This window comes from Schistocerca gregaria, chromosome 2 (assembly GCF_023897955.1).
Source record: "Schistocerca gregaria isolate iqSchGreg1 chromosome 2, iqSchGreg1.2, whole genome shotgun sequence".
Taxonomy (NCBI): Eukaryota; Metazoa; Arthropoda; class Insecta; order Orthoptera; family Acrididae; genus Schistocerca; species Schistocerca gregaria.
Genome location: NC_064921.1, coordinates 1,047,321,154 through 1,047,335,944, shown reverse-complemented (window position 1 = coordinate 1,047,335,944; position 14,791 = coordinate 1,047,321,154). Strand labels below are relative to the sequence as shown.

The 14,791-nt window shown below is 43.3% G+C and overlaps 1 protein-coding gene across 1 annotated transcript in view; it reads left to right on the top strand.

Moving 5' to 3' along the window:
* The first annotated feature begins 9,542 nt into the window (after positions 1-9,542).
* Positions 9,543-14,791, top strand: part of LOC126336101 (uncharacterized) — a 101,958-nt gene continuing 96,709 nt past the window's right edge. Inside the window, exon 1 of the mRNA XM_049999581.1 lies at positions 9,543-9,809. Coding sequence (XP_049855538.1) covers positions 9,543-9,809 — 267 coding nt within the window. The remainder of the gene's footprint in view (positions 9,810-14,791) is intronic.

The window sequence follows — 14,791 nt, the reverse complement described above, 5'->3', positions numbered from 1 at the left end:
ATGACCTGAAATATGCCATCGACAATCGAAAGGCAACAATATTGACGCTACTGGACTTCAGCAAAGCTTTTGACACTGTCAACTTTGACATATTATTCAGAAAAATGCAACAGCTTAATTTCTCTGATAGTGCAATGAGATGGTTTGAAAGCTACTTAAAAGACAGACAGCAATGTGTTGTCTGCGCAAATGAAAAATCTTCCTGGAAACATGTTTCTTCGGGAGTGCCACAAGGATCAGTCTTAGGATCACTTTTGTTATCTTTATATGTCAACGATATTTCGTCGGTTTTGTCCTCCTGTAAACATCATTTCTATGCCGACGACCTCCAGCTCTACCTAAGCGTCAGACCTGAAGACGTAAACACTGCAATCGCTCTGATGAATGATGATCTGTCTTCAGTAGTGACTTGGGCGAAAAACCTGGGGCTTAAATTAAATGCAAAAAAGACGCAAGTAATCTTAATAGCCCATCAGAAATTAATAAGTTCAGATTTCCGCGAACGGCTACCTCCTATTCTGCTCTAAGGTACTCCAATACCATATCAGAAAACAGTGAAGAACTTGGGTGTAACTTTGGACGAGCATCTCAACTGGGCGGAGAATACAGTCGCAGTGTGCCGAAAGACGTCTGCTTGTCTCTATGCTCTCAAAAAGTTTCGGAACATATTCCCACAGGACTTGAAACGCCAGCTCGTGCAAGCACTCGTTCTACCGAACCTCCACTATTGTGATGTGATTCAACAAGGCATGAAAACAAAAGACGGCTAGAGCTAACCATGAATGCCTGTGTGCGTTACACCTGCAACATTCGCCGATATGATCATGTTAGTGCTTCATACTCCGAGCTAGGGTGGCTGCGGCCGGACAAACTGCGTGACTACCACACTCTATGTCTACTTCACCGACTCCTCATCGCGCAAGCACCCCAGTACCTAGCCTCAGAGATTAAAAACCTGTCATGCCACCATAATCGAAACACGAGGTCACTCTCATCTGGTATCCTAACTGTGCCCACTCACAAAACAAAAACTTTTGCAAACTCCTTCTCAGTTGCCGCTGTCCGCCTCTGGAACAAACTGCCCCTTAACTTGAGGAAAATTCAATCTCCTGTTGCTTTTAAGAAGAAGTTGAAGCATTTCCTACTATCATCCGCATAAAATTCTCCACAAAATTAATGTGCAAGGCCAATCCTCTCATCTGTCAAATAGCAAAGCTAGCGTCTCCTATCTTGCTCCTCAGATGCCTTCCTCTTCATCTATCTCTATTAGCCACGCAGTCTCCTTTTCATCTATATTTTCCTTAATTATGTTTGATCATGTCTCTCTATTCTTCTCCTCCCTTCACCATGAGTCTCCCTCATACTCCCTGCTGCCAGCACTCCTATCTAAAATCTTTCTCTTCAATAATGTATTCTTCGAGGTGTACCTTTCTAATTGTTTATCTCACTTTTTGTTTTAGATGTAGTTTAACATGCCAACTAAAACATATGACTGTAAAATAAGCAGAATGCCTGGTTAGATGTAAGAGAGGGCCTGATGGCCCTAATCTTGCCAGGTTAAATAAATAAATAAATAAATAAAAAAATATATGGTACGTGATTCGCAATATCAATGGTATGGATACTGGCGCCTTGCTAGGTCGTAGCAAATGACGTAGCTGAAGGCTATGCTAACTATCGTCTCGGCAAATGAGAGTGTAGAAGTCAGTGAACCATCGCTAGCCAAGTAGGCTGTACAACTGGAGCGAGTGCTAAGAAGTCTCTCTAGACTTGCCGTGTGGCGGCGCTCGGTCTGCAATCATTGATAGTGGCGACACGCGGGTCCGACGTATACTAACGGACCGCGGCCGATTTAAAGGCTACCACCTAGCAAGTGTGGTGTCTGGCGGTGACACCGCATGTAACATGACTAAAAAGTTTGCAAAGTTCTGCGGATAATTTTAAGGATCTCCACTAAACTATCGACCACTTTTATTGTCACTGAAGACTGAGCTAAATACTTTGCAATCGTAGTTCATCCACAAGAAATGGATATTCTTAAAAGGGGCGTATCTAGTGTGCCGACGGCACAAAAATTGCATGCCATTTCTGAAAAAGTATTAACAGCAAAAACGTAAACAACCGTGTGATATCAGAAAAATACCGAAATACAAGGGGAAGTGCCGAATCAAAATAATTTTACTAAGTGTACATTCTCCTCATTCAGTGCATAAAATAAGCCATTTTTATGATTTTCGGAAAATTAATAAAGCAATCAACGTAAATCTGTTTGCACATTGTTTATTCTTGCAAATATTTTCTCATTTCTCTTAAGACATAGTCATCAAGCTCCCTCTCTGAGGAGTTAAAATTACTCTGTCTACAGTAATGTGCATCCATAAAGTCTGCAAAACTTACATGACATCAAAAAAGAAAAACATTGTCAGTTTATAGAATATTGCACAATGAACAATAGCATAGTTATTTGAAATCTGGAAAAATAATAAAATGATGGGCATTTGAAACAAGGATGTAGCTTTGTAGCTTTGTCAAGTGTTTTCGGTCGGGCTTTTTGCAAAAACCAGTCAATAAATTGAAATAAAAAAGCCGTTTACTCCTTGCGGTCATGCCCAATAAGTAATCCATTCGAATTTCAGAGAGATATCGTTTCTAGTGTGCACACAATCCACTCTGTCAGCTTGACATGAAAGGCACACTACCCAAGACCTCTTTCTTAAATTTGGCTGAATCCCCTGGTGCGTGTGTTTTAAGCTAACTAGATGGATTGCACGCACACTAGCAAAGATATGTTTCTGAAATTTGGCTGAATTACGCTCCGGCCACCTTCACAAGGAGTAATAAGCTGTTTATTTTAATTTATTCGTTAATTATTGCAAAAAACATGACAAAAAACAGAAGATGAAACAGCATCTTTCATCAGACGTCCACCATTTCATTATTTTTACAAATCTCAAAAGACTGCGTTCCATGATCAATATCATATAAGTCGTGATTTTTTTTAAATTGTAGATAAGATTTGCTGACAGTACGACTTCGTTCATGGACAGTCTTAATTTTGGACAGAGCAAGTTTAATTACTCGGATAGGGGTTAATTATGACTGAATTTTTTAAAAAAATCTGAAAATGGTCTCCAAGAATCAAAAAAGATGTGCAAAATTATTTACGTTGATTCAAAAAAAAAAAAAATGGCTCTGAGCATTATGGGACTTAACATCTGAGGTCATCAGTCCCCTAGAACTTAGAACTACTTAAACCTAACTAACCTAAGGACAACACGCACATCCATGCCCGAGGCAGGATTCGAACCTGCGACCGTAGCGGTCGCGCGGTTCCAGACTGAAGTGTCTAGCATCGCTCGGCCACATCGGCCGGCTTACGTTGATTTCTTACGTAGTTTTTCCAAAATAAAGAAAAAAGTAAAAGTCGCATTTTTTTAGGCTGACTGAGAATGGACGCTTATAGCAGCTTAAATTTCATGTTATCACATTTTTAACTTACACCTAAGACATGTGAAGTTCTGCCGGGTTGGCCGTCCGGTCTAACGCACGGCTTTCCGGGCGGGAAGGAGCGCCTAGTCCCCGGCACTAATACGCCCGGCGGATTGATGTCGACGTCCGGTGAACCGGCCAGTCTGTGGATGGTTTTTAGGCGGTTTTCCATCTGCCTCGGCGAATGCGGGCTGGTTCCCCTTATTTCGCCTAAGTTACACTATGTCGGCGATTGGTGCTCAAACAAGTTATCCACGTACGCGTACACCACCATTACTCTACCACGCAAACATAGGCGTTACACTTGTCTGGTGTGACGTTCCCTAGGGGTCCACCGGGGGCCGAACAGCACAATAACCCTGGGTTCAGTGCGGGGCGGCGGAGGGGTGAAATGGACTGCAGTAGTCGTTTTGGGGTTGTGGACCACTGCGGCTGCGGCGGGGACGGAGACTCTTCGTCGTTTCTAGGACCCCGGTTAACATACAATACAAGATACAAGATACAGTACAAGACATGTGAAGAAGTAAAAGCAGTTCATAAACCTTTATTGGGAGAACACAGAGACTACCACAAATCCACAACTTACTCTCCCTCTACCTCTATGCACTTGAAAAGCTTTCTAGTTCCTTTCCAGACGACCTTTATCACATCGTGCACCCCCTCCACAACTTCGTTTGACGAAAACTGGTTCACCGTGGTGACCTGTCAAAGGAGTAACAAGGTGAAAGTCACTCGGATCTAGGTCAAGACCTTACCGTGGCTTGTGCAGGTGCTCAGAAACCTAGATTTAGGATGCAAATTATTGAGGATATAGATTGTTCAGTGCTAGTATGACGTGAAGAAGTTGGCACAGGAGAGAAATTCGTGGCAGGCCGCAACAAACCAATCAAAGACTGAGGACAAAAAATTATTTTCTTTGCTGTATGCGGAAAGGGATGGGGTTGGTGGAAGCAAAAGTGCACCTTCAGGAAACTTTGCTCTCTTCTTCGCTTTGGGTTTGTTTCTAATATTCCACAAGCTCACAGTGGTTGCCAATATTCACTTGACATTTACCACCCCTAGACACTGTAATCAACTCCAATGATTTTTGAAAATTTTGCCTGTAGGCAAAGAAGGTTTCCACATCATAGTCTGTCTCTTACTATGTGACTCGTAGAGATGCATACACTTATCAACAGTTATTTTCCAAAACACATTAATTGTGATTACGCCGTGTCAAGTCGTTCCTTTAGGTGTACGTTGGTCAGTGTACTTCAGTCGACGTGGTGCCCAACGAGCGCAACACTTCGCGATTAATAGACGACCGGAAATGATTAACGATGGTTAACGTTGATCATCTACAATAAAGATTTTGACACGACGATCATCACGAATTATTACTCAACTGTCTTAATGGTCACGTCAGTTTCAGATAGTTGCCACCCAACGTTTTTTGCCGACGATATTCGTGACCACTTTTAAAGCGATTTATCCACTTCCAAATTTTTTATTCACTAGGGTAGTTGTCACAATACTGCAGTTACATTCAGCGAATAATATCTGCAGCTTAATACCTTCAGAATACGGGTACCAATCATTCCTGATTCCTTCCTTGGTGCACAAGCAATGCTCTCAAATCACTATGAATAGAGCTGTTTACTCAATCGACACATGCTAAGCACAAGAAAAACTGTTAGCTGGAAGCTTGTCATTGGTGATTCAGTGCTGTCAACGAACGGAGCAGAAAGTTGCCTCTACTTATTGACTAGCCGTCGTATATGTTCCTAATTGAAATTCTTTTGCCGCTTTAGTCGTGTAAAATGTTACAGACCGGGTAGGTAGGCGACAGTGAAATGGTACGGATGCTTGATTCTGGGATTGGTCAACTGCTATGCACACACTCAGCCAAATAAAATTTCACAATTTATTTCACACCAACAGTTTTAAGTAAGGCACACGCTTGCAACCTGAGCACACTTGAGTATTAAACACTTGTACGTAATTATTGAATTGCTTGAAATCACCAGCAAGTAAATCAGACATTTCAAACATCAAAATACAGGGTGATTATAATTGAAGGAAAGCTACTCGCATAGGTCCAATGTGAGATGCGGTTATCGTATGGCAGCGAAACTTGGTACGTGCTCTAATCCGTTAATGCAGAACCGAAGCACGCTGAAAAAAAATAGTTCAAATTTTCCCCACCTGCTTACAGATCTTGTGCTGATATTAAACGAATTGTGTAGACGTTACTTAATAACATCAGAATAATGCGTTTCTCACTTATTTGATCTTTCCTGTCCACGTTCTGTTTCTGATCCATTACATATGGAAACATTTTTATATGCCTTTCTTCGATTCACCTGGTAGCCAAAATTGGAACTAACTTTCCTCCGGTGTAAACCTGTTCCACATTAACCTATTAGAATATTTACCAGATTTCTGTGCCATACGATAATTAAAGCCCTCACTAGACTGCTGTGAGTTGTTGCACATTAATTGTAACAATCCGGTGTTTTCTGTTGAAAGGGTGTTTGTCCATTAGTGTTCAGTTAATTTAAGACCTCAGACATTCCGCAGTCTGACTGGGAGAATGTTACACTTTCATTGGTTATTCAGTCTTTTTTCTAAGGGTTATGTCCCTCCTGGTTTTCTCCACATTAGGGAATCACTTGTTACACTTACAGAACACTTGTTTAATCGAGTCAAGTGTGGCTCATCGATTTGGGGCCAGCATATGATTACATTAATACAAGAAAATACATTATACTGAATATCATCATCGAACTCCAGGAGGAGACGATATAAGAGAGGCGTTGTGTATCAAGGAGACGTGTATTATTTGAATGCGTAACTTATACGCCTGGGAAATCAGGTGAAACTTGGTAGATACTCTAGAGCGTTAACGCGGAACCGATTTACGTTGAAAAAGAAAATGTTCCACTTTTGGCCAGCATGTGCAAATCTGGCGCTGTGAATGCAAGAAAGACATATAGAAATCTTTCCATATGTAATGAATTAGGCGTTGGACATGGGCAGAAATGGCCATACAAATGAGAATGACATAATGTTGATTTTACTTGTGAGTTAAGGAGCATTTCGTACTCACTTAAGTATATGGCCGAAAGAGTCAGCCTTCAGGAATTGCAAAACGAACTCTGTCGTTCAGGACCGCGTGAAACAAAGAGCGTAGATTCAGCTCAAGATGGGAAAATTCACAACTGTCTATTGCGCTGATCAAGTCCTAAGTGACAGACAGATGAGAACCTACATCATATGGAAACCCCGTAGAAGCTGTTTGTGGCCAATGAGAGGAAGCAGTGTTAAATATGGCGGACCTAAGATCAGCCATAAAGGGGAACATTTTTGAAAACTATTTAATTCTGTAGTAATTCAGGGAATGAAGCCACAGAAATTTTAATCTAAATTTTAAACTACCATCCTACATAAATATTCATAGTGATCTCAATAAAACTTGAATATTGATCATATCTATAATAGTTTAGGATTACTGTTTAAGTCAACTTAACATGTTTTGCATCAAAGACGTGAATGCTAAAGTCGGCACGCTTTGGTCGACATTTCATATAGAAGCGCATCATTAAAATGACAAAGGTTGTAAATATCAACTCTGTAGCTTTATTTGTTTAAAAACATAGTAAATTTAAATTGTCGGTATATTCAGTTAAGCATCATATCATCATTTCTTCCATACAAAACACACTGAACGATGACTGTATAACACCTTATTGAATCATTAGGTAATAGAATATTTGTTGTAATGTTCAGTGCATAACAGTTACTTTTGTTCCTCATTTATTTATCAGAAAGCACATTGGTGCAACGCTTCTAGCCGTGACATTCAAAGTTAAGAATGAATTGTATGAGTTCTATGTAAAAGAATTTAATGTTTATTATGTAATGGTTATTATTGTTACTTTATTTAGAACGTGAAAGTGGTCAAACTTTGATTATTTAAATATGTTAAAATGTTAGATAATGTAGAATAAGCTGTAGTAGCCAATGAGATGGACGGCTTTAGGAAAGGGAACTGCCCTAGTCAGTTGAGCGAGGATGTTCGGCGCGCGGGAAACGTGAAATGACTTGGGAAATTTCGCGTTGTGTGGTGTCACGGGTCTTAGTCTCTGAGCGGTGAGCAGCCGCGCGCGTGATGTGGACTCTAACTTTCTTCGTGGTTAAGAAGGTGGAGAATTTGACCTGTAATTCGCGATGAGATTGTGAATGATCGAACTGTGCCAAATGGATATTCGATCGAGTTTAATAGTAATTCTAAGTATGACTACTTTCGCTACTAGTTTGCTTTCTGAATAAACGTTATTCTAACCAAGTCGCAACTGTGTGACCTGCATCATTTATGGATCGTTAATATAGCCCCCGATATTATTATTACTGTTGTTTTATGTTATATTAACATTGTATGTTTCATACAATTTCGCAAACCTACCATCGGCTAGACAATTTAACCAAAGGGTCATAAGTGTATAATTTAGGGAGTGTAATGCGACACGTGCGATTCACCTCCTAGACGAGTTTGAACCAAGACATTTCGACGAAGAGGAACTGCATGTGAGCCCGAACATCTCTGGGATGTTAATCGCCGCTTACACAATTGCTTCAGTGTGAGCAACGGAGAGGTCGAAGAGTTGCTGCGCCTGTGTTGTCATCACTTGCTCGCAGCAGGTCTTGTTGAATCTAAGCAACAGGTTGCTGTATACAGGCCTTCTTATCAGGCAGCGATCAAACATGTCCGTGATAAACGCGTTCTTTTAGATATCGCCAATGCCAACAGTTACTTGTATTCAGTTGAGGTGATTTTGGAGGCTATGCCTCTGGAAAGCCTCTGGAAATGACACATACGTGGATCGTGCATTAAAAAGATCTTTGACTGGGCGAGTGAGATTAGGTGTTTTGACACAGCTGCACTCTTTGGAAGCAGGAATCACATGCTGTACAAGAATGCTCGCTAATGAGCAGACGTCACAGTACTCTTGACAAGTGCGATGGGTGAATTCTCTGCAAATCTAACCAAAAATAATAAGGCTCAGCGGCCACTGGACCATCTTCTTCTACTGTGCGAATGCACAAACAGTCCCCCCTCCCCCCGAACTCTTACGGGAATCGGCAATGAGTATAATGGGCGGGGCCACTACGAATGTAGTGCGGGACAATACGTTGAGAATGTGGGTTTCGCGGGAGGCGCGCCGGAGATAAATCCCTGCAGTCGCGCTGTCCTCTGTGTCGTCGGTGGCTCAGATGGATAGAGCGTCTGCCATGAAAGCAGGAGATCCCAGGTTCGAGTCCCTAGTCCGCCTTTAGCCGCGGAGCAGCTTGGACTTGTTGACGTCCCGGCTGCGAACGTTCGCGGAACAAGCGGTGTTTACACCGTCGTTACTCGCGTGTGTTACTGTTTGAATCGAACGCAATGGCACACAATATCCGAAAAACCACGATACAGTTCACGTTCTGTAACCAGTATGCAAGACCGAAGGCTTTCGAAATCGAACGTTTCTTGAGGGACGAAGTCCATCTTACTTACACGGAGGTTATTGGAATTCATTTATCAATCGTGACCAGCACTCTGTACGTAAAGATGATTGACGACGCAGCATTGGATAGGATCATCGAAGCCGCCAAACGAGGATTCCAGTTCCGATACTTGGATGATCATATTGGCGAAGTTTTAGTGGCTCATTCGGGCCTGGGAGTGCGTACGATTCGAGTCTTCGAGCTGCCTTTCGAGGTACCCGAAGCACTGGTCACTGAATCACTCCAGCCATATGGCAGAGTTATCAGTCATACGGCCGAACCTTGGGCAAGTTTTAACACGTCCAGTGCTCAATGGTGTCCGACAGGTGTGGATTGCCCTTACGAAACATGTGCCATCGTACATCAACATCGGCGGCTGTAGAGCTATTGTCATCTATGATGGACAGCTACGGACATGCTCCGGGTGTGGTGGTGAAGGACATCTGCGATCTGCTTGTATGCAGAGGAGACTCGTGCAACTCCCCAGCGGAGACTTCCAGAATCCCACTACACCGACATCACTACCGATGACTTACGTGACGGCGCTTTGCGAGGAGGTGACGCTGAGGTCGGAACACCCTGTCGAACCGACGCCGCAGTTGATTGAGGAGCCTTCGGACCCAACTGAAGAAGGAATGGCTCCGACCAACCTCCAATCTCAGACACTACAGGCGGTGCAGAAAGAGGATGACAGCATCCCTGTAGGCAGGGAAGCTGAAGTGGAATGGCCCCAGGGCGCTGTGGCCGTGGCGAGACAGCAGGAGATACAAGATTTGCCAACACCAGAGGCCGAGGTTAGGGCCCGCAAACAACGCTCGCCAAAGCGCCGCAAGAAGCGCCGACTAAACTCTGCGGAGACTCTCCCTTCTCTTCTTGGGAGCCCAGATGAGTCTAACTCTATGGACCTGTCTGACTTGAAACCACAAGCTTCGGATATGACCATATGACTTTGGATGGTGAAAAGATGTCATGTCGTTCAGACGACGCATCCACTCAGGTGCCTGATACCTCTTCTGCCGCGGAGTCTAATGCTGCGAAAGAACAACAGATGTCACACATCAGTGCCGCACAGGAAAATTTGGAGCACCCCAATAATATCAGCTCACCGATGCGGACCATTCTACTGGTGGGGATTCGCATCCGTCCGCATCTCAAGAAACCTAATGCCGCAGGGACACGTCCGTCGGGCGACCCTCTGCGGATGTGCAAAGGGACTGTTAATGGAATTCGCATTCTCAATGTTTATGCCCCTTCCGGCACAGACAACAGACGGGCGCGTGCGAGATATTATTCGGAAGAGATTTTGCCCTTATTTACCGGCAGATTCGATCATTTCATTATAGGTGGTGACTTCAATTGTGTTTTAGCCCAAGAAGACCAGACTCCACATTACAATACCTGTCGTGAATTGCATGTGCTGTGCCGGGACCTGGAGTTAAGCGACACCTGGGACCTGATGCATAGGAACCGTGAGGGATATACTTTTTATACCAGTCACTCGGCGAGCAGACTCGATCGAATATATGTTTCGGTTGGCCTACAGAATAAGGTGGTGCCGCGTAACGATGGCCTGCGGCATTTACTGATCATCTGGCTTACATTTGTACCTTATCACTCCCTAGGCAAAGTGTGTGGAGAAGCCGCGGGACATGGAAGCTCAATTCGTCACTTTTGGCGGAGCCCGAATGTCGTCAGAGAGTCGAGGCGGTATGGATCACATGTCAACGCCGTCTACCAACATATACCTCCGTGCTTCAATGGTGGCTATAGTGTACTAAGCCGGCAATAAGAAGAGCTCTAATACAGTATGTTCGGGATAAGACGAGATGGCAAGAATACACTCTTGATTACTATTACACCATACTTCATGAGCTGTCATTCCAGATGCCGTCTGCAGAACATCATGCGGAAGTTCATCGTGTCAAGGCACCAATCCTATCGATCACGCGACGACGTCTCGGTGGCATCCCAATACGGGCAAGATCTCTCGACACCATCACTGAGGAACGTACCTCGATGCACCATGTGTCATGGGAACACACACGTTACCGCCGGGCATTGGCAACAGTGCTCCACGGTTTAGATGGCCGTCAACTGACAACACAACAGGACACTGCAAAAGAATTTTTAGAGCATTTCCGCCATCTCTATGCCGGTACGCCGACAGACCGTCGGGTGGGGGAAGAGATACTGCAACATCTGCAAACGACACTGACAGAGACGGATAAGGCAGCGCTTATGGAGCCACTCAGAGAAGACGATATAAAGGTGGCACTCACAAAAGGAGCGGCCCATAAATCACCAGGGCCAGATGGGATTACGCTAGAGTTTTATCGAGAATTCGTGGGCATGAAAATTCCAGAGTTGTTGTCGATGTACAATGAGGCGATGCTTCCGGACATGCGCCTACCGTCGGATTTTGTGACGGGCTTTCTTCTTCTCATCCCGAAGGTGGCAGGGAGTCGGAGTGTTAATCAATATCGGCCTCTCACTATGCTAAACACCGACTATAAAAACTTTGCACGACTACTAGCGTCTCGTCTCAAGCTGGCGATATCCAGGACAATATCCTCTGATCAGGCTTGCCTAGGGGTGCGAATCAACATCTCCTCGGCGTTAAGTGAATACCGTGACGTTATCGCCCTTGCGGAAACGTGTAAAATGCGAGCAAACGATGATATCCGTGGACTTCGATCGTGCGTTCGACTGGATAAACTATGACTTCTTGTCGTTAGTCACGAGCCGAATGGCGATTCCACCTGTCTTCATCTCCATCGTTATGAGGCTCATACGAGGGGCTACACAGTAGTTGATTGTAAATGGTGGGGAAGCGGGCTCGATTCCCATTAACAGCTCAGTCCGACAAGGGTGCCCACTCTCCATGATGCTGTTTGCGGTAGCGCTTGAGCCGCTGATGTGTGTTATGAGGCGCTCACTTACTGGGATAGCACTTAATGAGAACACTTTCGTTTGCCGCGCATATGCGGACGACATGATCCTCCTTGTCAGATCAGGACATGAAGTGCGTCAGGCTGTTGAACATCTAGACTCTTACGGGACGGTGGCAGGCAGTGTCGTTAACATGACTAAATCCAAAATTATGCACATTGGATGGGGTCTGGAAGACATACCGGGACCGTTTCAGGCGGTGGAATCACTGAGATGTCTGGGGATCACATTTACCCGTTCACTACGGCGGTCAGCGGCTGCGAGTTATCGGCGGCTTCTGCAGAATGTTCGTCTGACGATAAGCAACAACTCACTGAGAACCTTTGACATGATCCAACGTGTGGCATACACTAACGTGCGCATAGCGTCACGACTGCCCCATTTAGCGCAGATCCTACCAATACAGAAGGGTATTGCAGCCCGCCTCATGGCTCCCTTTGGTTACTATGTTAGTACTGGGATGTTATTTAAGATCAAATATGACACATTAACGCTACAGTCCCGGAACGGTGGCATCAACCCCACAAACGTGGGACACCAAGCTCTGGCGCTTTACATGCGAGCGATGATACGAACTTGGCAACATCGTAAGCATACCATAACGTCAGCTCTGATAGAAGTACTTGTTCCGCCTTCGTACGAACCCCCTAATGCGGTGGGCAATATTTCACCTTCTCTTGCACACATTGCCTCATTTCTTGTTGATTACAGTTATGTTCGTCTGAAAGTACCTTCGACGAGAATACCCACGACTCGGGAGATCTATAGGTGCTTGATGGATCAACATGGCTGCAACATAATGGAATTCAAATATCGGTCGATAACGTGGAACCACATTAGGTGTGCAGTGCATACTCCATTACTGTCAACAGCAGCGAGATCAATGTGTATATTCTTATAAACTGTAAACTTGTGACCAGGAGTCGACTACATACAATTCATATGGTCGATTTATAACACTTCCGTCTGCTACCGCTGTACCGTAACCTCAAAGCAGGAAGCAGGTTGTGTGATAAAACTATATTATTGAAGCAATTATGCCACAACGCAACAGAGCAGTGTTACCCTCTGGGAGGAATTTTGTTATGTTGACCGTGTTGTACCTAAAGGAAGTGGCTTATTGGAAAATGAAAGTAAATATTCGAACAGTAACAAACAAAATCTTGCCTATCTGCACTGTTTAACGGGTAAAGAAAACGGTCGCCAGCCTAACTAGGCAAGATAATGATTAACATTCTCGTTCAAGAAAATAGTTATTAGTAACTTTAATGGATAAACACAACCTATGCTTTGTCACACGCGAGTGCAGTGAAATCTTGACACATACGTATGTTTTAAGATTGAAGCTAACAACTGGAACAGCACAAACTATTTGCAAAATTATAACAGATACCGAAACACACTATTACTTTCAGAGCTTACACAAACTGGATGGTCTTTATAACGTTATTATTACTATTCACTGCAGAATCATTAATTGGATATAGCTTAAGTCTCTCTCAGTTAAATACTTTACTATTTAAATGAAAGTTAATTGGAATCCACTAACAGGTTGCTTCTCACTATCATTTCAATAAAGAAATTATGGTTTTCATAATTAATGGTCTTTCCGTTATTGTTACGGAGCATTAACACAATAGATGAACTGTGGATCCTGGTATACTATTCATATGCACTTCTAATACACAACAGAGACAAACACTTAGCAAACATGAGTATACAGCGTTTCATACTGCAGTTTTCCACTCTTACTACATTGAGAGACAAAATTAACATATATGTAAGATACTGACTCACCTTCTGTGATTTACAACAGGCAGTAATGAGATCATTTACGAAGCAAAACTTTATATGCCTCAGTCTTAAGAACTCTTAATTTGAAGTTGGCAACAACACATTAATAAGCAGTTTTACTAGGAAGATTATTTTTAGCAAGCATCATTAACTTTAACTTTCTTTTTACTACGTTCAAGAGGCATTAATTAGCAAAAACACTGGTCTTTAATGTCATTTCAGTAGGGACACTCGGTAATCACTTTAGTTCAAACGGAGAGGAACCTGAGAGGTGTTATGATAAGGAGAAAAATCAAGGTAGGTACATAAATTCAGTTGTAAATTACCTTATATTTGACCACACTAACACATCCATTTAGCTGATCCTTCACTGTACATTATTATAGTACTCCTTTACAATGATTGCGCAATGTAGTGGCAACTGCAAGTCGGTAGGCGTGCAATGCTGGCCGATAGAATTGTCTTATATAAAAGGAAAGAGCTGATTTTTCTTTTCAATAATCGGGATGGCCAAGGATTAGAGAAATTAGTGAATTCTTTAAATTGAGATGAATTTCAAAAGTTACTTTTCATGAGAAAGATTATTATTAACAGATTTTTTAAAAACATTTACATGGGACTTGATGTAACAATACTACATATGCGCGAGGCTGCTTTTACCTTATCCTACAACGCTCAGGCTCTGCCATCGCTGCACACGACAGGCCCAGCCAACACGATACACCAGACACGACTGCTCGCTAGCAACAACTTGCACAGTTCTTACTGCAGTCAATACTGCTCTTTGGTCTCAGATTCTCTTCCAGCTTACATATCGCAGGCAGCGCGTGAGCAATACATCGAAATTACATCAGCTCGAGTGCGCTAGCAACAAATTCTTTAATTGTGGACCTCTTACAGGCGGATTTGCAGACAGAATTGCTGGACTCTGACCTTTCGTGGTGGCGATTATGAATACCAATTCCAGAGTCGTTCCAGCTATTTATCCATCCATCCGAGGCATTGGAAAGTAGCAGAAAAAATCCTCTCTCGG